The following is a 26,358-nucleotide window of genomic DNA, read 5'->3' on the forward strand; positions in this document are numbered from 1 at the left end:
ATAATGTACTAAATAAGAACAACAGCAATTAAAATGTTTAACTTAAAGGTTTTTAAACCAATAGTTTGCAAAGGTTAATGAAAAATTCAAATAAATCTTTAGCATTCCCTAAAACTTCGGTATACCCTTTGCTTTAAATGCAATAAAGGCAGGAAGGAAAATATAAAGCTGAGAGATAAATGAAATTGGCAACAGAACCGACAGCCACAGAGGATAAAGGCACGGGTAGAAGCCCACTTCCACTTTATAGGCTACCAGTCAAGTTGACTTCTCCATTCCGAATCGTTTGTTTTTAATTTTTTTGGTGGAATCAAAAATCGATTAACAAAGCGCCGGCAGCAATGCGCCGCATAAAGCTGCAAAACTTTAACGGCACATTTAAAAAGACATTTCTTTGAAACGAATTCGCGTGCCAATCTACGTGTGTGTTTGTATCTATGTGGGGAAGAAAGAAATAAGAGATAATTGGTATAAAATACCCGCTTATTGCTGTCACGAGTATCGATTTCTATATCAGGATGTGTCACGTGCAGAAAGCAGCTAACGCCAAATCCCACTGCAAAGTCTCTAAAATTCTATCTTCGATTAAACTGTGGTGATTCAGAAAAAATGGAAGAATGTTTAATATATTTCCCTTGAGTGAAGTAATACTATTGTTCAATTTCCATGGCTAAAAATCACACAATCATTGCGTAAGCGAATTAGACTTGAACGTTGAAAAACAATAGTTTAAACCTAGCTTCTGATCTCATAGGCTTTTATGAGTCAGGGCTGTGTAGCAATATAAAATGCAAGTACAGCGATGATTGGAATGTACTCATTTTATTAGTAAAAAGGTGAAAATATTTTATAAGAATAATTATATGAATAATTATAACAATTTAACTTTAACCTTTTGTTTAAACTGTTTTTTGTTTTTATTTGTTTAAATTCTGGTTAAAATGTTCGAAAGGTATTGGGTGATGATTGCTTTGCCCAAAATCTATGCATTTAAATAAAAATGTTTTTACTTAAGCTTTAGGTATGTAAAAAAACTCCCTAAAAAATGTGTCAACAAAAAAAAATCCAACGAACTCAAAAAAAAAAAAAAAACATTTTAAAAGCGATTAAATGTGATTGATCCCCTCTGCATAGCAATCATTTATTTTATAAAGCCTCTGACCTCATATGGCGTTCTATTACTCAACTCTATATAAACTGTTGTGAAATGCATACATTTAAATTATTTTGCAATCACAGACACACCAAGCAACAGAATGCGGGCGCAAGTTACACACGAAACCAAACAAGAAAACTAACGCAATTTAATGTAAAGGTAAGGTAATACTTCCCAAACTCCAGCCCCTTTTTCCCCCTCTTTTCCGTTTCATCAAATGCCATGTTTACAAGTTTCAGCATTTCCATTAGGCGAAAAGCACACGCAGACGCATATAAATGTTTTATAACCGACTTCGGTGCGTCTGTCTGGTGACTTTAAAATAGTGTTCATTACTCCATTGTCTATAATTAGAAACTGCTGACTCGAGAAAGAGGAGAAGCAACTCTAGAAAGACGAGACTATAATTAGGATGTGGTTGGCAGAGAGGGGGTATTATAAGGGGAGAAGGGGTCTTGAGATTGACACGTTTCAACGCTGATGCTCGAAGCTGATTGCCAATCGGAATTTGTTGATGGATTCAATTCGATTCAAAGTGGGAAACCTAACCGATTCGTAATGTAAATGTTTGTCTCGAATGGTGCGTTATCAGCTTCCAAATTTCAACGGAACAGCACTATATACTCAAAAAATAAACACAGATTGGCAGCCAAGGCAAGGGCAATAATATGAATCTAAAATAAAGAAGGGCCTCAGTCTCAAGTCCCAGACTAGAGGCAAACAAAAGTTCAATAAAAATAAACTGGAATTAAGCATAAACCAATAAGCACACGGTCACAAAAATAAAAAGAAACGAAAGCCCCACTTTGCTTGTACTTACAACAGGGCCTAACGAATTACATAGTTGAAAACTAATTATTTCGAAAGTCAACCACTTAAGCTTAGGTATTAACAAGAGTTTTTCTAACAAATATTTTTTCTTTCTCGAAATTACTTCTATCTCAAAAAGTTATTATTCTTCTTCTTGTATAATTTATTTACACTTTCAAGATGAAAATATCTATTTTGTTGTTTTACTATTACTAAAAATTTAAAAACCAGAAAAATTTAACAAAAATTATATTTGTTGTAAATATGTTGTCAAAAATTAGTTATTTTTAATAAATTTTGTGACAACTGTTATTCGTGTGTTCTTAATTTTGTTGTTTCTCAAGCTGAGCCACAGAATTTGAAAATAATTCATATTTAGTACTTTAGTACCAAAATTTCCTAAAATTGTCAAATTTTGTATTTTGCCGGTCGTTTATTTCGCAAATACCACTGTATCAGATTTTAGGCTTGAGTGTGTGTGAGAACGCAGTAAAAAAACTGGTCTCAAGTCTCGAAAATATGCGCTCAAGGTCGGTCAACGGATTTGCTTTTGTTGCTTTTTCGAAAGACAACAAAAATAAAAACAACAAAAGCAGCTGCATCTAAAAAAAAGCATTCCGAAAACGACACAAGATCGCAAAAATTCAGCTGCAACAAGCGCCGCTGCGGGAAAGAGAGGGCGAGACATAATTAGAGAGGGAGCCCCAAAATTCTGCGAGCGGAAACAGCGGCGGCAAACGTAAATTAAAAACAATTGTAGAAATTTCCTGAGTTGGCGAAAAATATGAAAACAGTAATTGTTGTTGCTGTCGCCACCCGCGCACAACACACTAAACAAAAATCTCATGGAAACAGATCATTGAATATTACAATATTAGGAAAAAAAAATGTGTATGAATAAAATTGTACTTAATTTTTAAACGTTAAAATCGAATTGAAGACTTTTTTAAATATATATTTGAATCATTAACCCATTAAAATGCATAGTTGGTTTGAGTAAATTAAAAAGTTGTTAGTTTAGAAAATACTCGATCAGAAATTTCTTTTTCCGTTGGAATTCAGTTGAACAAGATTTCTGAAATACCCAAATATAAAGGATTTTTTTTTAATTATGACAGCTAAAAACGAGCTGTTTGTTTTTCTCGGTGCTATAACACCCACACATAGGCACCCGCGAAGCTGTGCCGTTATTTTCCAGCAAATATTTGAATTCCGCGAAGCGAATGGAAAGGCAGCCAAACAACTTTTGCGGTTATTAAGCATAGGATAATAAACAGAGAAGCAGAGCAACAAAAAGGCACGCATGATCAATGGGGAATGGGGGGAAAATAAAGAGAGGGAGCGGGAGAGCAGAACCCACGGCCATGTGCCAGCTAGCCGTCCTGCTCTGACTCCCGCAACAAGTGCACAAGCAGCGGCTTAAAACAAAAAGGAGCCATACTAAAAAACGTATAGAATCTGAATAGGATAACTATAACTAAATATAACTCACTTTATCCAGACACTTGAGCTCCTCGATAGGATAGACCACCTTCTGGCAACGTGCACAGGTTTTGTTCATCTTGCCGCTTTTTCCTTCTTTGTTTTTTATTTCTTTGAATGTGTGTATGTATATAAGCACTTTATTTACACACAAGGATTTTACTGTTAGCTCTCTAATTATCCTTTTTCGGCGACACTTTTACACTCCACGTTAATCACACGAAATCCACTCGGTTTAATTTTGCATATTGCGACTGTTGGGACTAATTGGTGATCTGCGAATTGCGATTGGAGAACCTGATCGGATCGGAATAGGAACTGTGGGAATGTATTTGTTGTGTGTGCAGGTATGGGCCGAGAATTTGTTTCACACTATTCACAAAAACATCTAATAACTGGTTTGCTTGGTTGTTATATAAAAACTGGCGATCCACTGTCGACTTTTTATCCAATTTACACTTTTCTTTTGGTTTTATTAATTTTCAGCTGTCGCGACTGCGCTGCAGGTAAAAAAGCGACGCGCGCAGAGGAAAAAAGAGGAAGAACTCCTGGCGTAGGCGTAGTGTCGTTAAAGTGCCGTTATTTTTGATAAAACCACCCAGAAATCGTAATCTATGTTTGTGTATTAATTTTAAGGTGAGTTTGATTGAGGCGCGACACAACCGAAAAAACGCGACAATCCGCGATAAAATAGTTCCGTTCGTTTCGTTAGTGATGAGCGCAGCAGATTGATGGGGGTGGATAGTCTTTGATATAACATCGATACCATCAATATGTAATCGATTTTATAAATATCGATTTCTGACTGGGCACATCGAACATTTTCCATCTCTATCGTTTATTTATATCGATATGCAAGGCAGCCATCTCTATTATAGCTGATATCGATTTTAAAAAATATCACTCAATCGTTAGCAGTGCAGAAACTCTCCAGTTAATGGGCTCTGTTAAACCGCTCTTAGACAGTATGTTATTATTATTCACAGTTTAAAAGTTTTATCGAAAAGTTGATTACATATTTAAGAAAATTCATTTGTTGGATAAACTTCTGTAAAGCCGTACCTATTTTCCTAATGCTATTCTATGCTATTAAATATGCTAAGTTTTTAAGTTTATTTGCATTGCACAGCCTATTGGTGCATTTACTTAGTTTCTCAAAACCATTTTTTAAAACTGAACGGATTTCAAATCTGCAACGCAAGTACGAGCAAAAACCTATCGTCTGGGATCGATGAGTCGACTTTCTTGTACCGGCTGCCGCACAGGGTGCCCGCGGCACATCACCCACCACCCCGAATCCTTGGAGTTTTACTATCGAATTTTTGCTGTGTGTGTTAATATCCTGCAGCTCCCAGGGCGTAGGACTAAAATTAAAGGCAAAACCTACGAAAATTGGTGCAAACCAATGGCCAAATAGATCCAGAGCAGGGTAAACCACGAAATTAGTGTGTAAATGGAGGCCAATTGAGTCGAATTGAATTTTTCGCTCTGCCAAAACCGAGAGTGTGTCACCCATTTCTTTGTGCTTCAGTTTTTCCGGGGGACAGACAAAGAAAGTAAAGAAAGTTGTGCAACTTAAAGGGAAATATACATTATAATCAACGAGTTACGGTGCACAGAAAATATATAATTCACCGCTGCATAATGAAAGGCGTAGTATTAGCTGCATCCCTTTCCCTCCCCCCACAACGCCCTAAAGTAGGCAAAGTGCAAGTAAACACGCACACAGATACAACCGTTGGAAAATCGATAATCCGTACGTGTGTGTGCGCGTAAAAGTGTGAGTGAGACAAATGCCGGTGTGTTCTATCGGACAAGTGACACGATAACAACAACAAGCTGGCTTGAAGGAGTGCGTAGGTGCGAGCAGGACAGCAGACGCGAACAGCAGGATAAGTGTAAACAAAGCACAAAAAGCACTACAAAACAACAACGAAGCAACTATTATAAATCATAAATAAAATAGCCCCCCTAAAGCTCAATCATTATTCGCAACATTATACGCGGCCAAAGGAATTACTACACGAATGCCAATCAGCTTTTTCTGAGCAAAATGCAGACGCTGCGCAAGAAAACGAGTCCTTGTAAATGTAAGTAAAAAATACAGTGATATGATGGCGATCTTAAAAATTAAGAAATAAAAAAGTGCATAGGATATAGGGCCTTAAACATAATATTAATATTAATAATTTAAAAACTTCTCAAGCTAAAGTTTCAAAAAAATTTCATTTTCAACACTTCAACAAACATTTCTTGTCTTATTTCTTTCAAATTTCGATAAATTTAAGCAAACCCCACGGATCGTTCGATGCACCTCTAAGCCTTGTTATCGATTGGCGGCTCAGCAGCATCCGCCAATCGAATAGCAGCTGCTGCGCCGGCGTCGCAGTTTTCGGCAGGTGGTGCAGTTTCCCAAAAAAGAACAACAATGAGCGCGAGAGATCACCGTTTTCTGTACTTAGTTTTTCGCGATGAAAATCACTAAATAATAGAGTGAAATCTATGTACACCCGCGAGTGTCTCCATGTGTGTGTGTTTTTGTTTGTTATTTGAATTGAACAAACTGCGACAGTCCAGTCAAAAGAGCAGCAAGAGAGCAGCATCGCGTATACGCTCTCATTCGTTTTTATTCATTCCATGATCGCGGTCGCGGATCATCGTTCTCTGCTAGAATTTAATTAAATCTATTCTATAACATCGCGAAAAATCGTTGTTGAATATATTGTTTGTCTTCCATTGTGTGGTGCACCTTCTACGCCTGCCCCCCCACCCCCACCCCAATGGAAATGTCAACACAAGTACACACACAAGAGAGGCCAGGAATGTGACAATGATTTTGTTGACACTCCAGTGAACAGTTCCAGAATACCCGAGTTCCAGAGTTTCCCAGGCAGCGGCAGCGACAGCGCTTTTCCAATGAACAGTGCCCACTAAGCAACTTGAGCTGAAAAATGGTCAAATCCCTGGTGGCCAAGTTGTCCACAGCCTCCTCCAATCTCTCTTTGGCCAGTACCTTTGGCGGCGGCAGCGGCGCGGCAGAGGAAACGAATTACGCAAAACGTTAGCAAAAGCAAACTAAGCAAATACACAAATCACAAACAAACACAGTGATCCCTCCGCAAAGGAAAACACCAATAAATATTTCAAAAGAGTTAGCTACCTGCTACTTTAAAGTTATTATATTCTTTGAAATTTGCAACTATTGTCTGGAAAAAGGAATTAATAGGGCCAAGTTATAAATTTAAATCTCTCTTAAAAAGTGACAGAATAAAATTTAGTTAACAGTAGTAACAAGTTAAAATGTAGCAATTGATAAGGCCGAGCTATAAATAAAAAATGTAATACACAAAGGACCAATAAAACTCAAGATTGTTTACTAACGGAGTGTGGTTCACAATCAAATTTTTTTTACTTGTTCCTACTAATAGTAAAACAACACATCATTATTAAAGCAACGAAGAAATTAAAAAAAAATATAAACAATATTATTAAATGTTTGATGATCCAATGCTATAAATAATGTTCAGCCAAGCGCGACATTACTTAAGAGCCTGGAAAATGATTCATTGAAAAGATATGCATGGGGTTTCGCTCCATTAAAAACATATTTATACTCGCATTAATAAATATTTAAAACATTTACGAGAAAATACATAAAATAAGTTATATCAATAATATAAAAACTATATCGCATTAAATTGTCTATAGATATTATTAGAAACCTTTTTTTATATTTAAAAATAGTTTTTTTTTACTGACTGAGTTTAATTATTTATACATTTTTTAGAACTTACTAGCTTTGTTCAATCAAAACGTATTTTAAATTTGTTTTAATTGTATTAAGATTGCAAAAACTAATAGTTAGTGTTCTCAAATGTAATTAACCACACCCCGAATTTTAAAGCTTCTAAATCTAGCCAGTGACCACTGCACCCTATAAACCATTTTCGTCAAACAGAATCGAACACACACCCTAACAAACACAAAAACTTATTCTGCCATTCCATTTTTCGTCGCTTTTTTCCAGATCGCAATGATCCGGGACGCTTTTTCGGCGATGGCGTCCAGTTCAAGGCAAAGCTCATCGGCATTCTGGAGGTGGGCGAGGCTCGGGGAGATCGGATGTGCCAGGAGGCGCTGCAGGACCTCAAGATGGCCATTCGAGCGGCTGGAGAGCATAAACAGCGGATAACGATCCATGTGACCATCGATGGGTTGCGGTTGAGGGATGAGAAAACGGGTGATTCCCTGTACCATCATCCGGTGCACAAGATCTCCTTCATCGCCCAGGATATGACAGATTCGAGGGCCTTTGGATATATCTTTGGATCGCCGGACAGTGGCCATCGGTTCTTCGGCATCAAGACGGACAAGGCGGCCAGCCAGGTGGTGCTGGCCATGCGCGATCTCTTCCAGGTGGTCTTCGAGCTAAAGAAGAAGGAGATCGAGATGGCGCGCCAGCAGATCCAGGGCAAGTCCCTGCACGACCACGCCAGCCAGCTGGCCTCCCTGTCCTCGCTGAAGGCCGCCGGCCTGGGTGGCATGGCCTTGGGTCACTCGGACTTGGCCAGTGGAGGAATTTCCTCTGGTCACGCCCTCACCCTGCTGGGCAGTAGCCTCAGCGCCTCGAATGGAACAAGCAGGCTGGGTGTTAATCTGGATGTTGCAAAGGCATCAGGATCAGCGGCTAAGGAGGTAATAATATATATATCTCATATTTCTATTGCAAATCCCTATTCATTTGTTTCTCTTTTCTACAGATCTCTCCCGAATCCGTGGCTGATCTGGTGGATCTAGAGCAAGAGCTTACCTCACTGCAGAGGGGAATCAGTCAGATGGAGAGAATTACGCCAAATGAGCCCACAACTTTGGCCTCCAGCGGTGGTGGTGCTGGCCAACCCTCATTGGCGAAATCCGCCAGCGAGGATGATCCCTTCGGAGACTCGTTCATCTATGTGCCCTCCTACAGCATCCTGCCACCGCCTCCAGATTCTGGACGCAACAGGCACAAGCCGCCTAGCAAAGCACCAGAGGCCGTGGCCGGTTTGGATGCAATGCTCTCGCCACCTCCAGGCGCTAGTAGCTCTCAATCTCCGGCCATCGCAACACTCCAGGCGGCGGCGGATAACGACGATGACAACTGGCTGCAGGAACTGGACCAACAGCCTGATGTCTTCGATACTACCAAAGTGGTGGGCACTAGTGGATTGGGATCGGTGTTGGCCATGGCTCCGTTGGCCTCTAGTGAATCGACGGCCACGCCCACAAAACAACTGACGGAGGTCGCTGCAGGATCCGGACCTCTAGCTGATCTGGATATGGGTTTGGGTTCGGTTGCAGGAAATGAGGATCTGGCCTCGGCCATTTTGTCTTTGGGTGAGTTAAAAAGAAGAGCATCTCTCCTCCATCTTCTTCTGATTATTGAAGTTATCACACTTGTGTGGAATTCTGTCGCTTTGTCATCTCCATTAAAGCGATGAAAGAGCTGTCTGTGATCGTTGGGGAGTGGTCAGGGTAACGAGATGTGTCCGCCCGCCCATGGGAACAATCGGGAGTAGACTTGGGTCAAATTAATTGAACTGAATGGAATGTTTGGCTTTATAACTCTTTGCTGATTCTTTTGATTTACTTAAAATCAATGTTTAAGTATCTTAAATTATTTAAATTCGTTGGCTTATCATTGACTTTTACTTCTATTCGTATGAATTATGAATTGATTATAATAATTTATATTATTCATGTCATTTACATCTGATTAAAATTTTTTTGAGTAATTTTCGTTTTCATTAAACAGACAGCTCTTTTTATTGCTTATACAATTATTTTTTAGGTTGCGTATTTTTTCCTTAAATGTTTTTGTGGTTTTTGTGTGTAAAGTATTCAATCTTTTCCCAGCGGAAATCCCACTCACATATATTTAATTTTATTAACATCTGAACAGGGATTTTCTTTTGTGGCTTCCATGTCTTCGGAACTCATCGAAGATTTCAAAACATTTTTTTATTACTTCTGAGCTCAATGAGATTATCTCTTGTGTTTTTGTTTTGCTTTTGTGCCACCTCCGACTTTGGAGCCTCCTTTTGGAGCAGCACTGTTGCCCCGAGATTTCTGTCGCTTTTCCTTATTCCTTCTGTTCCATTGTGCAGATGCGTTCACGGATCTGGATCCGCTGGGCACGGGACGCACCAGGCCGTATGTTGATAAGAAATACTTCTTCCAAGAGCTCAAGAATCCTCCGAAGAAGCTGCTCAAGGAGCTCAGCTCCGGCAGTCAGGCGGGTCTCGGCTTGGGTCTCTCCCTGGGCCAGTCGGATGGCCTCTTTCCGGAGGATAGCACCACCATCTCCACCACCACTACCACAGCTACTAACATCACCGCAGGTACTAACCAATCACAACTCGAACACCATTTCCGCACAGAGAAAAAATGTCGCTTCCATTTTCCACTTAACATCAAAATATAGTCGTATTTTTGTGATGTTTTTTCTCTGTGCACCCAGAAATCGCATTGAGTAAGCAGGTCTCTAAAGTTTGCACTTGCACCGCAGGAAATCCGCTCCAGAACTCGGCTAACACACTAACCACCACCGCTAGCACCGCCGCCAGTCTGGGCCAGCTCCTGTCCACGATGGCTTCCAATACCAATACCAGTACCAATACCTATCCCGATCCCCTGACCGCTCCCGCTCCCCCATCCATTTCCATGTCCACAACAACCATTTCCCATTCGATCACCCCGAGCGCTGAGCTAAAACTGTTGCTTGGCCATGTCACTAATCCGCCTAATCCCACCGGCCACTATTATACCACAGAACCGCCCACGCTGACCTCGCTGGAGGATACCCATCCGCCGGCGGATCCTGTGCTGCTGCCCAGGGACACGGATCCGTTCTCGCCCACGCGCAAGAAGAGCGATCCAGATCCCTTTCAGGAGGGCGATCTCTTTGCCAAGCTGGATGCCTTCGAGTTTGAGGCTCCGCCGGCGGTTCCAGCTCCCACGATCCCCAATTTGGCGCCGGAACCAAAAGCGAATGTATTCAATGGACCACTGCAGGTGCAGTTGCCACCGGAAAAGGAGTTGCAGCTTCAACAGCCGCCAAGTACGGTAAGGAATCGTCCCACGGCATCGGTTTCCGCCCTGCCAAGTGGCGGTGCCCTGGATGTGATCTCCAGCATTAGCAACAAGAAGATGCCGCATCTCTTTGGCCAGGCCAGAGCATTTGGCAAATCCGGATCGGACATTGGTTCGAGTGTCAATATGCGGCGATTGCAGGAGAGCGATTCGCTGAGCGAGACAGAGGCTGCTCCGGAGCCACCACCACGTCCAGACTCCACTCCGTACTCGGAGCCACCGCCCCTGCCGCCCAAGAAGCAGTTTAGCGACCTGGTCATCCGACCCTCGCCCGCAAATCCCACACCACCGCCCACTGCCGGACGGTATGAGTATTTGAACAGTAGCGTCACGGCGCGCAGGACTCTTTCGTCGGCTGATGCACCACCCATTCCATTGCCATCGCGTCGTGTGGGTCGTTCTGATGGCTGTTTTCCGGGACCGGGAAGGCCAAGAAAACCGGGACACACCGAGGATGACTATTTGGCGCCGCTGGGAGCTCCGCCGCCATTGCTGCCGCCACCCAGTCAAGGATCTTCGGCTCGGGCGCGACCCCAACGGCAGACTTCTTTGGGGCGGGCGCAGGATATCTACGAAAACAAGGCGGAGATCCTGCAGGTTCAGGCGCAGGAAGTGTCGTCCACTACCAATACCCTGGCTCCCGACATCACATTAACCCAACTGCTCACCCTTGGAATGGATGACCTGGCCATTAAGTTGAACGTTCCGGCCAGCAAGCTAAGCACCATGACGCTGGTTCAGTTGACAGCCTATCTATCTGCGTATTTGTCCAGTGAAAAGAGCCACACTCACAGCCAAGAGAGGAGGTCCTCGCCAGCCAATCCAGCCAATCCTGCCCCAGCCTCTACAGCGGCTGTGTTCAAGGTGAACTTTGATCAGCAGACCTCCTTTGTGGCAAAGTTTGATGATACGTTCGGCGAGGATGAGTTGGTGATGCCTGCGGCTACCTTAGATTCCACTTTTGTGGCCAATTTCGCCAACTTTAATGAGGCCCCCACTCCGATGGCCATGTCAGCAGTGTCGCCAGTGGTTGCCACAGTGCCATCTGCGGACCGATATGCCGTCTTCCGCGAGATCATCGATCAGGAGCTGCAGCAGCAACAGCAGGAAACCGATTTGATGGGCGACTTGACACCACCGCCAGTGGACGAAACGCAGGCCAAAGAAATGACAGAGGGTTTGGAGGCGAACCTCGTGGGCGCAGAGCTACCAATTGATGCCTTGGAGGTGAAACCAGCTCCCAAAATCGACACCAAGATCACCGAAGTGGTGGCCCAGGCCAAGGATCGTTATGCAGCTCTAAGGGACATCATTCTAGTGGAGAATCTCTTCGATAAGCCAGCGATTTCAACGGCTACTCAGCCGGAGAAGGAGAAGGAAAAGGATCTGCTGCAGGACTTTCCAGAGTTCAGCGATGAGTTTAACGAGGATCATGATCTCCGTCAGATAATGGATCATCAGGATGTGCAGCCGCATCCCCGTGATCGCCATGGTCTGGTCGACAGTCGGGGTTTCCCAACAGAGCCATCATCGTCCGCATTGACAGTGGGCGATGATGACGAGGACGAGGATGCAGATGCCGGTGGTGAGAGCAGCCTGGATAGCAACGAAAAGGATGCGGAACCTGTTAGCGGACAGGATCAGTACGAGAAGCTGTCCACTTCCACGCAACAACTGGATGCAGCTGCCCCAGTTCTGGACGATGTGCATCAGCAGCAATCGCTGGCTCCCAAACAGGATCAGAAATTCCTTTCCGTACTCACGGCGCCCGGCGGCGGAACCAAGGATGACATCGAGATCGATGAGCTTATGCATCGGGCCATTTCCAATCTCTCCCTGGACTCAAGGGATCGAATTTCGCCAGCCAACTCCTCGGCAGCTCCGTCGAGGGGAGCTCCCAGCCTGCACACGCCCTCTCAGTTCAACGATGTCAGTACCTCGCCCATTCCGCTCCAGAAACCCGTGATGGGGCCATCGCCAGTGCCCTCGCAGCTTTCGGCGGTGTCCCAACTCATCGATACCGCCACCAAGCAGATGATGGGCGACAAGGAGCGGGAGAAGCAATCGTGGGCCACTTTCGACTCGCCCAAGGCAAAGGGTAAAGCACGACTAACGCTTCCCCCACCACCGCCGCCTGCGTCCAACACTTCGCAACCGGATACGGTGGAATCTCCATGCAGCTCGGATCCCCGGGACGACGGCTGGTCCAAGCAACAACGTCGCTGGGCGAAGAAGGAGCGCCAGCAGACGTCATCATCCTCCCGCGACCTGAGTCCCTGGGACGATGAGACGCCCGAGTATCTCAAGCGGCGGCAGTTAGCGGCCGCTCAAATGGCACATCCTCACCAGCCACAATTGCAGCCACAGCCGCAGCACACGGATCGACATGGCTATTATATGCGACACGCCAGGCGGATGAACTCATGTGACGAGGATTACGAGTGAGTAAATTAATAATTAATTAATTATGATACATGTACATATATCAAGGAAACTATTTAAATATTTGGATATGATAGAAGTTATCAAATACAATGCTAAAAGATTTAAATTTCATTTGTAAACAACATTTTTATCAGAAAAGTTTGGTAGTTATTTGCTTATACATTTTCATATTTTATGTTTTATTAATGGGAGTACAAAGTTATTTAAATAGAAAAGACTTAAAAAGTATAATAAACATATTTAAGGTTAACAAGATCTAAAAAGTATGCATAAAAGAGAAAAATAAGCTCTAAGGTTGTGAGGGTTTTAAAAAAGTTAATAAGGAAGTTTATAAAATTTATCTGTAAACTTAGCTCTAAGAAATAAAAGTTCATCCTAAAATAATGTACATATCCTCGAATTAAAGTCGTAAATTATGCAGCTGCTTTATAATTACATATTGTTACATATACTCGAATTAAAGTCGTACTCTACTCTAGTTCAAAAAATGCATATAATTTCTAATATTGTTATTAATTATAATAAATATAATTGTTCCAGCTATGACGCTGAGTTCATGGCACGTCGGGATCAGCAGCAGCAACAGCAACATCAGCAACGGAAGTTCAAGCATGGTCTCTCCCGCAGCAGGGATAACTTTGAACTTGGTTAGTTCCCTTTCAATCCAACATTAAAAAAAACATCTTTGAAATCACTTCCCGGTATTGGTACACTTACAGATTCACCCAGTTGGTACCATCACCCGGCGCATCACACCTGGTCGCCGCAGGAGATCGAACAGGCGCGGGCCCGGTCTTTCGAGCGTGCTGCCTACGAGCGATCCAGCTATGGGCCACCACCGCCCATCTACGACAAGCGTGGCCAACTGAGGAGCAAGTATCGCGGAGATCACAGGGACAGGGATCGCGAACGCGATCGCGATCGGGAGTACCGAGACTACGCCCGTCCCAGCTACGACTTTGACTTCGAAAATGTGTACGAGGAGCGTGGAGGACGATCACCCATGGCCTACAAGCCGGGAAGGGGCGGTGCTGATTACTTGTACGACAGAGAACGGGACAGAGATCGGGATCGCGAACGTAAATCCTTCGACCGGGAAAGTCTCGAGTCGTATGAGAGTGCCACCCGGCGACGACGTAGTTTCGGCAGTGGCAACGATGTCTATGGCAGCCTGGACAGTCGCGATGATTACCGTGGCGAAAGGGAGCGGGATCGGGATCGGGAACGGGATCGCGAACAGATGAAGACCCGCTCCCTGCGAAAGCCCACAACGACGTCTGGAAAGCTTAGGATCAGTGGCGACATCGATTACGAGCAGGACTCGGAGCTGGATTTCCAGCAGCGATCGGGTGTCCGCAGTCTGCAGCGACCGAGTCAGCTGGGCGGGGATGTGGTGCTGCCCTCCAGTGCGGTCGTCGGCCCACAGAGATTGCGCAAGAGCAGCGGCTCCAGTCCCTGGGATGGCGAGGGTATGTGCTTTGAGTTTACGGATCCCAAGACCTTTATTTCTCATTCGTTTTCATATTGCAGAGCCCGCCTTGCCAGGCCAGAAATCTTGGAAGCGTCCAGCCAGCGCCGCCGAGACCGAAAGACGTTTGGCTGAGAGTCGTCGAGCTGCAGCTTTGGGTCAAACACCCTCGGATGGCGAGAAAGAGCGAAGGTCAGTGGATTATAAAAAAAAAAAAATAAAGAAAGCAATATTATTTAATACTCAACTCTTCGCGCAGATTCCGCAAGAAGACCCGTGCACGCAGTGCCAAGGATTTGGCCACAGTGGGTGTGCCCAGCGTCGCCACCACCGCCCCTAACAGATCGGGCTATGGGCGTGGCATCCGGGATAACTACGACTATATGTGTCCAGGCCAGCGCAATGATGACGACGACGACGACGACGATGATGATGATGAGGACTATGTGGACGATGAGCCGCCAACAGATGAGGATAAATTCGAGAGATTGAATCGTCGGCGGCATGAAATGCACCAGCGTATGCTGGAGTCCGAGCGTCGGCAAATGGAACGCCATCAGCCACCATCGCTGGCGAAGCTTCCTGGCCAGAATCGCAACCGTGGCGTGGTGGTGAACAGTGACTATGGTTTTGTGGACAGTTATGAGCAGACGCCAACGCCCACACCGCGTTCAAATGCCAGCAGCACCGGACCCGGTGGCCTGATGATGAGCGGCGGCGAATCGTCCGCCGGAGTGACTAGTTCCAAGTTCAATTTCGATGACGGTTTTGAGTCGGACTTCAATCAAAGTTCACCGCCTCCGGCGCCGGCAGGCACCGCCTCCAGTTGTAATTCAACGCCAGCGGGACCAGTTTCGGCAAGTGCAAACAATGGTGGATCGAAGAGCCTGTTTCGCTTCTCCAATGATTTCTCGGATCGCGAGAAGCGGGAGCAGTTTGAGGTGGAAACACCGCCGACATCAACGCCACCAATTACGCAGAAACTGCGTTTCGATGACAACGTGAAGGTGTCCCAATTCGATGATGCTGCCTTTGAGGATGACTTTGCCAAGGCATCGTTTGACTTTGAGAAGGAACAAGCGGGTCCAGGCACAGCTGCTGGAGCTGGAGGATCGGGTGCCATGAGCAGGAAGCAGAATATGCGAACCAACAAGCTGCAGCAGCGTCAGGAACTGATCAAGAAATCCGAGTCGGTAAACATATTCGCCAAGAAGCAAGAGGATCCCTTCGAGGACGACGAGTTCTTTAAGTCACCGGACCAGGAGCTGGCATCCGATCAGCACAACGACGATGCAGAGGCCGGAAAATTTCAGTGGAGCGAGGACGCGAACTTTGCCAAGTTCGATGAAAACATGTGATTTGACCAACTCTTTGCCAAGGCATCGGGGCAGCGACCGGAGCCGGATGTCGATGGCCACAACTATGCGGAGATCGATGTGGTCAACGACACGGACCTCTCCTTCCTGACCAATCTCAATCATTACTACCAGCAGCAGCGATTGCAGAGCTTACGGCAGACATTGAACCGCCATGTGTACTGCAATCTGCCAGTCCAGCAGCCAGATCGGGAGCAAGTGAGCGTACAGCCGATGACCAAATCCATCTCCACATCCACATCCACGAGTCCCTGGCACGAGCCAAAGGCCAAGACCAACAAGCCACTGCAGCAATTGCTGAGGAAGCCAAAGAAGTGGAGGCTAAAGCGCACCCTAGATGACATACTCAAGTGTCTGATCATTGCCTCCTCGGAGCATGTGTACGACTACGATGTGCTGTGGTAGGATCAGGAGGATTGGGACGTTGGGGAGCAGTCCGAGGATTAGTCTTGAAGAGATGGGAAATGAAATTAATACTATATATCGTATGAGCCACATACTCTATATCTAGTCAACTCAATCGCCATAATAAACTTGTAGTATCGTAGTAATATCTCTCAAGGACTGTACAGGATTACTTCACTCCCATAAGCTCTGCCCAATCCCAAAGATTCCAAACCCAGGCCAGATTGTATATATATAGGATATACCTACATGAAGATTCCAACCACGTCATAGCGAAAATTTGAACGAGAACAAGCGTTTGTTAAAGTTACTCCCCACTCGACAGATAAGATAATGAAATACTCACACCCCGAATCATCAGTCGATCTACCGATCGATCCAACTAACGAAAGCAACTAATCAATTGCCTATGCTAGATGTCGTCTAACCATATAAACGATTTATCCAAAGTGCAACCACTGTGCTAGCATACAATACTACATATATTCCTAGGATACGTTTATGTTTATGCCCACGACGAGCATAATTTTTATGATTGATTTATTGATTGATTACATAGTTAACTAACGACTAATTAGTTTAATTCGTATCAAAGTGTTTTATGATTTAACCACTTATATACATAAATATATATATATATATTTATACGTAACTGAACGAGCAACTGAAACTGAACGATCAAGTAACTCCCAAGCAGCTAAATAATAATATACGATAATTATACATACAAAGCATATTCTTATATATAATGCAATTATACAAATACGATAGTTATTGTCAAATCTCTCTCTGTGCAAGAGATGTTTAAATTGGTTTTGTCCCATCATTTTGTTCTATCAATTAAACTGTGAGAAGCATAATTCAAATGGTTTTATTTGGCAGTTATTATTATTTATATTCTACTTCGGGTATCTTTTATAAAAACAATGTTGTCTCAGCGACTATTGATTACTTGAATGTGAATGAATGTTGCAACTTATATAGCCATATCGGATCGTATGCTAATTTCTTGCTGCCTTGCCAGCACCTGGCATTTAGGCCACTTTTGGAGCCAAGTGTTTGACAATTTGGAGCGTCCATTACCCAGGCCTTCTCCTCCCAAAAAAAAAACTATAAAAACAAAGACTCGATCCAAGACAATGCATATTCAGTTTTTGGACTCTGTGACAGCAACAATCTCTTAGAAATGCAGCAAATGGTGGGTAGAATCTTACAGCATTCAAAGTCATTTGTTTTGAATAAACCTTCTTCTCATTTCAGTTGGTTATTGTATCCCTGGGATTGCTGGCCAGTGTGGCAGCCAAGCCAGCTGTGGACCAAGCTCTGTTTTCGGCTGGGTCACCTTTCGGTTTCTATCCAGGATCGGCTGCTCCTTTTGCCGCCTACACGGCTGCTCCCTTTGCTGCTGCCCCTTTTGTCAATCCCTTGGGTGCTTCCCCTTTGTCAGCAGTGTCCAGCAGCCAGCGCTTGGACTACTTTAACCAGTTCAATGCCGCCTTTGCCCCGACTGCTCCTGCTCGCATCCTGGCTGCTGCCCCATTTGCTTCTGCTGGCACCCGCCTCATTCAACCAACTCGTTTGATTGCTCCAGGAGTAGCGGCACCATATTTCTTTTAAAAAAAACTCAAACACTTTGCCCTAAATGTTTAATTTATAAATAAAAGTACATGTTGGTTAACCACGAAAACTGTGTCACGACCATGTCTTGAATGGGTTTCAACTTTTGCTTAGTTGGGCACGCGCCAAGTACAGTGAGGTCTCGTAGTATGTGTAAATTTTTATAAAAACTATTAAGCATCATTAAAAATAATAAGCCCTGAGTAAAAAGCATAAAGCTCACAATCGTTTTCGAACTAAATATATTGCATTGCTGGTAGGGCACAATCAATATAAAATATATTTACATTAATATACTTATATTTTTTATTTCAATTAATAAAAAATTGTACAAAATTTATGTTTTTGTTAGAGAAAAAACTTGAAGTATTTGATAAATGTTTTATAAGCCTTCATAGGCATATACAATTAATTTCATTCGGTATGGATTTTTATCACAATAGATTAAAGGTGGGTTGTGAATATAAAACCCTTATCTGGATCCAAAAATCACCAAACACCCTTGTAGCCATATCCATAGTTATATGTGGGATAGTAGTAGGGATAGGTGTACTGATAGGTCGTGGCATATGGATAATTGTAGGCGGGATATGAGGGATAAGCGGGATAGCCACCGCTGTACTTATAGTAGGTGTTCGGATAGGTGGCCACCACCGGGGTTGTGGTCACATGAGGGCGAATCCAGTTCCGTGTTACAAACTGATGACTGGTGGCCAAGGGAACCACGCCGGGAACAGCAGCAGGAACCGCCGGAATCACTCCAGTTGTGGCAGTTGCTATGCTGGCACTGGACAGCATCAGTCCCAGCAGCAAGTAGCCCAAGATGGTGGCTAGTACCTGGAATATTATAATGTTCTTGTTATATATATATTCAATTTAATTAACCCTAAGCTGACTTACGATATTCATGATGAGGCTTTAAACTGGAATAACTGCCCGGGCCACTCGATCACTGGTCACTGTCCACTCGTAAGCCATCCAAGTGGCTTTTATAGCACCCCCCGATTGGATTTGACTTTCAAATGCAGTTGCCCGTTTACGGATGAGCAACCATTTTTGGGCTACCACCTCGTCCAAGGGCAGATTTGCATTCCCAAAGAAGAGAAGCCAACAAAGCTTGGAGGGTCTTCTATATATATAAATATCTTTATTGGGATGACGCAAGCGGAATTTGCAACTACACAAAGGCTACTTGCCATTTAATTATGCTGCAATCCATTGATCGAACCCATTGATGACAACAACTGGGTAAATAAAGCGATTCTTGTTCTGAAATTTCGGCTGGCTATATAAACAGATCAGTAAATGGTGTAAAAGCACATACTGTCCAGAGGTGAAGCTACAATGAAGCTACAATTGGCACTCCTCTTGTTTGGCTTGACTTTGGCCTTGGGCCAGATTGTTCCCCGAAGTAGCTGGACTCCTGTGCCGCTCTCTCCGAGATTGCCAAGGCTGATGGGACCCGTTCGACTCATAATCGTCCATCATACGGTCACGGGTCCTTGCTTCAATCCTCATCAGTGCCAATTGGCTCTGAGGCGGATTCGAGCCGATCATCTGCGCAGGAAGTTCAGGGATATAGGCTACAACTTCTTGATCGGAGGCGATGGCAGGATCTACGAAGGATTGGGCTTCGGCATACGGGGCGAGCATGCACCCAACTATAATAGCCAATCCATTGGCATCGCTTTCATTGGCAATTTCCAGAGTGGGTTATTAATTAACTTATTATTATTAACTGTTAATTGTTGTTTATTATATCCTAATTTAGCTGGCCTACCTCCGCCTCAGATGCTCCAAGCTGCCCGAACTCTCATCCAAATTGCCGTGCAGCGTCGACAAGTTTTGCCCAATTATGCTCTGGTGGGACATTGCCAAACGAAGGCCACAGCCTGCCCCGGAAAACACCTTCTGGACGAGCTTAGAAAGTGGCCTCGCTGGCAGCCAAAACCTTATTAGAAAGTAATCCCTCCCAAATCCTCATTGCGATTGCAATAAGTCTGAATCGAATATTTGAATGTTCAATTTTTTTTCATATACACAAATTTCCTTAATTTCTTCACCCTTTTCCATTGAAAAATGTATGTAAATATTTAAATCTTTTATAGAATATTGGCAAATAATAAGAAAAAAAATTATAATTAATTATTACCTTCATATATTTCTACCCTTGGGTCTACTTAAGGTTACAATTTTTTATTTAAAAAAAATGAAAAATAATATGAACGATAAGTTATTGAGCTATAAAGAGTTAATAACCCCAAATCTTGATTATTTTATTGTAATACAAAAATTCTTTTAATCTCTTCACCCTTTTCCATTGAAAAGTGTATGTATAAGTATAAATTATTGGCAAACATTAAAATAAAAAAAAAACTGAAATGAATTATTATCTTCTCCAATTTAATGTGTTACAAATACAAATTTTGTGTTATTTTATAAGGTTTAAAAAATTGTGAAACTATAAGCACGACTGATTATTAACTTGACATTGTGCTGTAATTTTGATATTATCCAAAAAAGGTATTGAGATATTTTAATACCAAATCATATATATTTGATTGTTAAGAAAAGCTAATTGCTTTTAACTAAAATCAAATTAATTTTCCCTTTGAAACATTTGAAATACATTTTATACATTTATTATAGCAACATTTTTATAATATTGGAAGGGTATTACTTAAGCAAATTGTGGACTTATTTTTGCCTCCAGTGGGGCCAGGTCTTAATCTCATTGAAGAGGGCATCTCCCGGGCAGGAGGTGGCCTTGGTCTGTCGATGGCCAAACAACGTGTAGTTGTCCTTGAGGAATCCGCGCTGCTTGGCCAGCTCGATCAGATCCTTGGCATTCTGGAGCATCTGGGACGAGGGAGCGGTGCTCTGGAAATTGCCAATGAAGACGATGCCGATGCTATTGCGGTTGTAGTTGGGGGCATGTGATCCCTGGAGTCCGAAACCACGACCCTCGTACACCTTGCCATCTCCGGCCACAATGAAGTTGTAGCCAATGTCGCTGAAGTTCCTGCGACCCTTGTGATCCGACTGGATGTTCTTAATCATGCGCTTGCACTGATCGGACGTGGAGCAGCCATTGGGATTGTCCGAGTGGTGGATGATCACATAGTCGACGGCACCCGAAATCCTCGAGGGCGAACGAGCAGCCACTGCTCCCCAACTGCTGCGGGGCTCAATCTGCAGGGCATCGGCGGAGAGAGCTGATCGGAGGAACGATGGTGATTAGCTAACCCGGTTTTAGGTTTAAGCACAATTTGAATTTGATTGATTACCTATGGAGCAAAGCGCCAGAGCAGCTACAAACTTGATTGCCGTTGATGTGTTCATCGTTTCGAGATTGGAGATTCTATGAAATTCTCTGGCTTACGGATGCTGCTTAAATAGGCAAAAAAGACGAAGGTGGGTATCGAAACTTAAATACCCATTAAAAAAAATATAATCTTAAATATGTCTTTGTTTAAGCTTTTAAATTAATATATTTGTGAATCTTTGATTTTGGCCAACTCCCACGATTTCATATCGATTGAACTAAGCTAGCCATTAAAACATTAAACAGTTTTAGTTAAATGAAAAGTACTACTAACGGAGACTACCTTTAAATGTTTAGATAGCTTAGCTAAACACCTGTTTAATCAATTGAAATACATATTATACTGCAAATATGGACTCGCCACATTAAATTGATTACGAAGAGAGTTAAATATCATACGTTGTAGTTACCTAACTGGCTTTATAAAAAGAGAACTAATATTCAGGAAAATCAAATTTTTTACATATTTGTATGAGTTTCTAAGTATATTAAAATAGTGAACAAGAAAATGCTTAAGCTCAGACTAATACATTTTTTTTTAACAACAATTTGTAATACAATTAATTTTAGAAACAAAAAATGTTGTTTTAATATTTTAAGGGAAATACCTAAGAAAGGTGTCATGCTCCCCGAAGACAAAACTACCTTTAAACAGGGTAGCAAACACCGATTGCGGTGAAGACCCTGCTGGGGAATCACTTGCGCCCCCAGAGATAAGAAACTGCTCCCGGAGACCCCGAACAAAAGCTCACGCTACACAAAAAACATTTGGTTGGTTATTTACATTATAATATTAAAATAAACTAAAATAAACAACATCTGCCAAACGGTATTTCCAAGTATTACTTCTCGATGGCCTTTCGGCTTTTGGCGATTTTTTGTTTCTTGGTTTCCCTTGGACGGGAATTCGGTTTGACTTTTCTGAGTTTTGTCTTTTGTTTTTCGAAGGGATCCACTTGTTGAGCACCGCCCGCTTTGAGCTGAAGCTTTTCCATCAGCGTCAGTGGACGATCGGGAACGTCGATCTGGTTTTTATGGACCAATGCCTGATTGGCTACACGCCGCTTCTGCACTGCCTTCTTGGTCTTCTCTTGCTGCTGGCGATTGCGCAGTTTGTCCAATGCTCTTTTGTAGTCATGTGAATGTTGCACCTCAATGTCTGGCGATACGTGGATCTCTTCGCCAGGCGCTTTGCCCACATCATGGAGCATTTTCGTGAACGCAGCCTGGTCCTGTTCGGTGAGCAGGGTAACTGCCGTACCCCGTCTTCCCGCACGGGCCGTTCTACCCACTCGATGGATGTGGGTCTTAATGTGGCGAGGCGCCTCGTAGGACAGGACCACATCTATATCGGCCACATCGATACCACGCGCCAGGGCATCTGAGCAGATCAGTCCATTCAGCTTGCCGCTAACAAAGCTGGCAAGGGTCTTGTTGCGAACCAGAGCCGAGAGATTACCCGACAACTCGGCCACTTTGGTCGTCGAGTTGCGGAAGAGCGTCGTTAGAACATTTGTCAGGCGAGTGGCCTGATCCGTGCTGTTGGTGAAGCAGAGGAACCGCTTCCACTGGTACTTTTCCACCAAAGCGAACAGGGTCAGCGGTTTCAGTCGCAGCTCCGTCACGCAGAATTGTTCAGTTAACTCTGCTGGCGTTGTGTATTTTCCCACAAATTGACCCATTTGGGAATTCGTTTCTGGTTCAGCATTTTCTTCGATTACATCCTTCACCACGGGCATGGTAAACACGGTGGTGAACAGACGCGGCTGGAAGAGTCGTAGGTTCTGCAACTTTTCCGGATCTTGCGAAAGCGTGGCCGAGAACAGGAGCTTGTGTGGCTGCTTGCCGAAACTGGACTGAAGTTCCGCATAGCAGAGTGGTGCTTGGGTGCCGGCCAGCAATTGATCTGTGGTCTCCTTCACATGACTGTCCAGGTGATAAAGCCAGTTCTGAAAGACGGCATCCATTATACGATCGGCCTCGTCAATGATCAGAAATTTAAGATTCTTCAGACAAAAGCCCTTGGTGGCATGCAGATGGTCCACCAGGCGACCTAAAGTGAAATTGTTGTTGATGATTAGCTTAAAAGATCTGGAACCCCTTGTTTTGTAAACTTACCCGGTGTGGTCACTACAATGTCCACTTTGGAGTAGTATTTGCCCTTGTACAGCTCCACAAGTTTCTCCTGCTCGTCCTCTAGTTTGTGCTGCTTGGACAGCAGGCAAACCTCCAGCTCTGTTTTGCTGCACAGCGAACTTATGACGCGGTAGACCTGCAGAGCCAACTCTGCCACTGGTAGTACGACCAAGGCCCGAACCTTGCACTCGACGCGTTGCGACAGCAACTGGACAATGGGAATGGCAAAGGCCAGAGTCTTGCCACTGCCCGTGGGAGCCGATACACAAATATCCCTGGGACGAAAGGGCGCTGGCTTGGCATGAGCCTCAAGAATCCAGGGGATAACTTGCCGTTGGACTGGGAAAAGGCGTTGGATCTTCATCTGCTTGAGAGCCAGGCAAGTGGATTTGTTCAAGTAGTCAAGCTTGTCAATGGTCTCTGAAGCTGGTAGCTCCTCCTCTGGCTGTAGACTTCCACCTTCGATGATCGTGGGATGAGCCAGCCAACTGGGCAGCTGCATTTCCACCTTTCTTTTCTTCGTCGCCGAGCCATCGCCTCCGAGAACTTGAAACTCACTTGAGGGCACATCCTTCTCCTCAACTGTTTCCTCGGGGTTTTCTAAGGGTTCAACCTGCTCCTCTGTGGCTTTTGCTTGCGCTTCATCTGGAATTACGGCTTCAGGGGCGGGAGCTTCTATAACTTCACTTTCTTTGGGTTTCCTCTTGCGCTTTGCAGCCTTTTGGAGCAATTTCTGCAGTATTTCATCCTCGTTGTTGGCAATGTCTTGGGTTCCATCTTTGGGTTTCTTTAAATCCTCCGTATATCTAGAAATATTGTGTTGTTATTACTGTTGGTTTTATGGGCCTCAAAATTTACCTGTTTACGGTGAATAATTCCATGATTACGGCTGTTTTTAATTAATAAAACGAGAACGAAGTAAATGCACGTGTTGCCGCCAATTTGTTTACGTTTTTACAACCAGTGTGACCGTACGAGCATTTTGCTTTAAATCCCATTGGCAGGGTTGTCGTGGTGTTTTCAAGCATTGGCGCGCTAATTTAAAAATAGTATAGATAAAAGGTTAAATAACTAAAAACTAATGGGACAGTTGGATAGTAAATTATAGCTGTTTTAAGTTTTATTAAAAGTGAACATGTACCAGTTTTTTGGATAATATAAATGTTAAAAGTTAGAATTATAATTTTATATATCAAATGAGGATTAAATTTAATTTAAACAAACCTATCATAAAGTGCAGATAAGCCAATATTTTGCATTGGGAAGTTTTGTTTTGTCAGGGAATTCATACTTTGTTTTATCTTGCTAATTATTCAAACTGTTGTATTCCAGTTTTTTGGAATAAATAAAATTATTCCCATAACCGCAAGCGGAATAATTGACAACGGGAATAAAAACAGTATTAGTTCATATTCGTGTTTTCAAGGGGTTTTGTAGTTTCCCTTAGATCAAAACACGAAATGCGTTGATGCGTATGCAAAATGCCCACACTTCTTGGGTTTCTTGGGGGATTTTTTGTCAGTCAGTGATTCATAATTGACCCAGAGCTAAAATGCTATACACGTGAGCGGCAGATTTAAAAATAAACAACAGATATAATAAATGATTATGGGTTTAAAACCGGTTAAAAGGTTTTTTACATGCTCCACTAAAAAGAGATTCTTCGGAAGCTCAACATTTTGACGTCTGAATTTGCTAATGAAGTGAAAGATGTGACGAACTTTTTGAAAATGTAATGGCAGCATCTAAACCACATTTTCTTGTTACTAAGGTTGACAGTTTTGTTGTTGTATTTTTAACTTTTATTGCCATTTACGTCCGTAAATTTGTATTTTGAAATACCTCCATTAATCATACAAAGCTCGTTCGATTCGATTCAGTTCAGTGGCAGTTGAACACCTGTGGCACGCCCACACCGTGTGTCAGATCTTATATATAGTAATACTTAGCCCCTTGGGTCAGACTCATAAAATTATGCTTAAAGCTCAATCTTGGTATTCTGCTAACTAAAATAAATAAATAAAATATATAAATTAAATAATAATTGCCAAAACTTACAATAATCTTGTTGACCGCAATATGAAAAACATCTGGAATGGAATACAAATCTTTTCTATATCACGAATCAAAGTTAAGATATTTAATTCACTCAGTGATTATTCAAACAGTATTATTTTAAACCAACTTTCGCTTTAAGCGCTCATAAATTTTAATCTTAATTGGATAAATAAACTTGAGAAAACTATAATGTAATAATCTAATCTGAATAAATGAATAATTAAAATTATTCAAAACTGGTTAAAAAACGCGATATCTATAGGTTCAATTTTTATTGGGATGTGAAAAATATAACCTTTAAGCTGAAAAAAATGACACCATTCTTTTTTAAATGTAAATATGGGCATTTTTAGAAAAGGTCCACCACGACGAAAAAATTAAAAGTTGATAAACTAATGTTTTTTATTTTAGTGTTTATAAAATGTGTTGCTCATGTAAAGAAACATTTTCAAATATTATAATTTATATTCTCGATCCTAAAAATACCCATTAATACTTTTTTCATTTTCTTAAAGATTTTTGTTGTTACGCATAGAAAATATTCCGCTGTGAAGTAATTATAAAAGTGATATTTTTGTGGTGAGACAGAAGTAATAGAATGATATAATAACCAAGTCTGGGCAAGGTGAGGATGCCAAAGTTTCTTTACTGACTTTCAAAACTTCCAGCTCGAATCAGTACCAGGTTCTTGCATTTAGCACATGATTCGGATTAAAATATCAAAACTGGATACGAAGTTATGAAGCGAGTTTGCGGATACGAAAGCTGTCCATATAATGGCTATTGTAAGGCAAAAGAGTCATTGTTCGGTTCTTTTGGGCATATCCAATGAGAGAACGGGTTTCTTTGGCTAATTTCGGTTCCGTTTTTAGTTTCGAACTCCCCAGACGAAGTCTGAGATTGCTTCTGGAACTGACAGCGAACCAAAATCGATCTTATCTCCGTAGTT

General features: G+C 42.9%; 7 protein-coding genes across 14 annotated transcripts in view; 3 read left to right on the forward strand and 4 right to left on the reverse strand.

Moving 5' to 3' along the window:
* The window catches only part of LOC108146759 (LIM and SH3 domain protein Lasp), a 28,551-nt gene extending 24,380 nt beyond the window's left edge, over positions 1-4,171 (reverse strand). For all 4 annotated transcript variants that reach the window (XM_017272896.2, XM_017272895.2, XM_017272894.2 and 1 more), the window contains exon 1: positions 3,459-4,171. In XM_017272896.2, the coding sequence (XP_017128385.1) occupies positions 3,459-3,527 (69 nt within the window). In that variant the 5' untranslated portion in view covers positions 3,528-4,171. The remainder of the gene's footprint in view (positions 1-3,458) is intronic.
* A 577-nt stretch (positions 4,172-4,748) lies between these two features.
* Positions 4,749-16,026, forward strand: LOC108146786 (protein disabled). Of its 5 annotated transcripts, none has more exons than XM_017272951.2 (9): positions 4,749-5,538; positions 7,476-8,143; positions 8,209-8,824; positions 9,595-9,828; positions 9,996-13,020; positions 13,565-13,671; positions 13,744-14,493; positions 14,555-14,684; positions 14,752-16,026. In XM_017272951.2, the coding sequence occupies exons 1-9, from the start codon at positions 5,502-5,504 to the stop codon at positions 15,848-15,850; spliced, it is 6,666 nt and encodes a 2,221-aa protein (XP_017128440.1). In that variant the 5' UTR covers positions 4,749-5,501; the 3' UTR covers positions 15,851-16,026. The 5 variants fall into 5 exon arrangements, with proteins under 5 accessions (XP_017128440.1, XP_017128443.1, XP_017128439.1 ...); XM_017272950.2 differs by lacking the exon at positions 4,749-5,538 and adding an exon at positions 5,835-6,508; XM_017272952.2 differs by lacking the exon at positions 4,749-5,538 and adding an exon at positions 5,835-6,508 and having other exon boundaries at positions 10,260-13,020.
* Positions 16,027-16,275: 249 nt separating this feature from the next.
* Positions 16,276-17,904, forward strand: LOC108146789. The gene is made up of 2 exons (XM_017272956.2): positions 16,276-17,471; positions 17,534-17,904. The coding sequence occupies exons 1-2, from the start codon at positions 17,460-17,462 to the stop codon at positions 17,888-17,890; spliced, it is 369 nt and encodes a 122-aa protein (XP_017128445.1). The 5' UTR covers positions 16,276-17,459; the 3' UTR covers positions 17,891-17,904.
* Positions 17,905-18,287: 383 nt separating this feature from the next.
* Positions 18,288-18,958, reverse strand: LOC108146790. The gene is made up of 2 exons (XM_017272957.2): positions 18,791-18,958; positions 18,288-18,727 (listed from the first exon to the last, which is right to left on the reverse strand). Exons 1-2 carry the CDS (start codon positions 18,797-18,799, stop codon positions 18,380-18,382), a joined length of 357 nt encoding a protein of 118 aa, XP_017128446.1. The 5' UTR covers positions 18,800-18,958; the 3' UTR covers positions 18,288-18,379.
* A 267-nt stretch (positions 18,959-19,225) lies between these two features.
* LOC108146788 (peptidoglycan-recognition protein SB2) lies at positions 19,226-20,028 on the forward strand. Its single transcript, XM_041708210.1, has 2 exons — positions 19,226-19,598; positions 19,662-20,028. The coding sequence occupies exons 1-2, from the start codon at positions 19,235-19,237 to the stop codon at positions 19,847-19,849; spliced, it is 552 nt and encodes a 183-aa protein (XP_041564144.1). The 5' UTR covers positions 19,226-19,234; the 3' UTR covers positions 19,850-20,028.
* A 488-nt stretch (positions 20,029-20,516) lies between these two features.
* On the reverse strand, positions 20,517-21,291 carry LOC108146913 (peptidoglycan-recognition protein SB1). The gene is made up of 2 exons (XM_017273155.2): positions 21,178-21,291; positions 20,517-21,105 (listed from the first exon to the last, which is right to left on the reverse strand). Exons 1-2 carry the CDS (start codon positions 21,230-21,232, stop codon positions 20,588-20,590), a joined length of 573 nt encoding a protein of 190 aa, XP_017128644.1. The 5' UTR covers positions 21,233-21,291; the 3' UTR covers positions 20,517-20,587.
* A 78-nt stretch (positions 21,292-21,369) lies between these two features.
* On the reverse strand, positions 21,370-24,307 carry LOC108146912 (probable ATP-dependent RNA helicase Dbp73D). Its single transcript, XM_017273154.1, has 3 exons — positions 24,210-24,307; positions 23,334-24,157; positions 21,370-23,268 (listed from the first exon to the last, which is right to left on the reverse strand). The coding sequence occupies exons 1-3, from the start codon at positions 24,230-24,232 to the stop codon at positions 22,058-22,060; spliced, it is 2,058 nt and encodes a 685-aa protein (XP_017128643.1). The 5' UTR covers positions 24,233-24,307; the 3' UTR covers positions 21,370-22,057.
* Between the last annotated feature and the right edge of the window lie 2,051 nt (positions 24,308-26,358).

The sequence above is a fragment of the Drosophila elegans genome, unplaced genomic scaffold (genome assembly GCF_018152505.1).
Source record: "Drosophila elegans isolate 14027-0461.03 unplaced genomic scaffold, ASM1815250v1 contig_208, whole genome shotgun sequence".
Taxonomy (NCBI): domain Eukaryota; kingdom Metazoa; phylum Arthropoda; class Insecta; order Diptera; family Drosophilidae; genus Drosophila; species Drosophila elegans.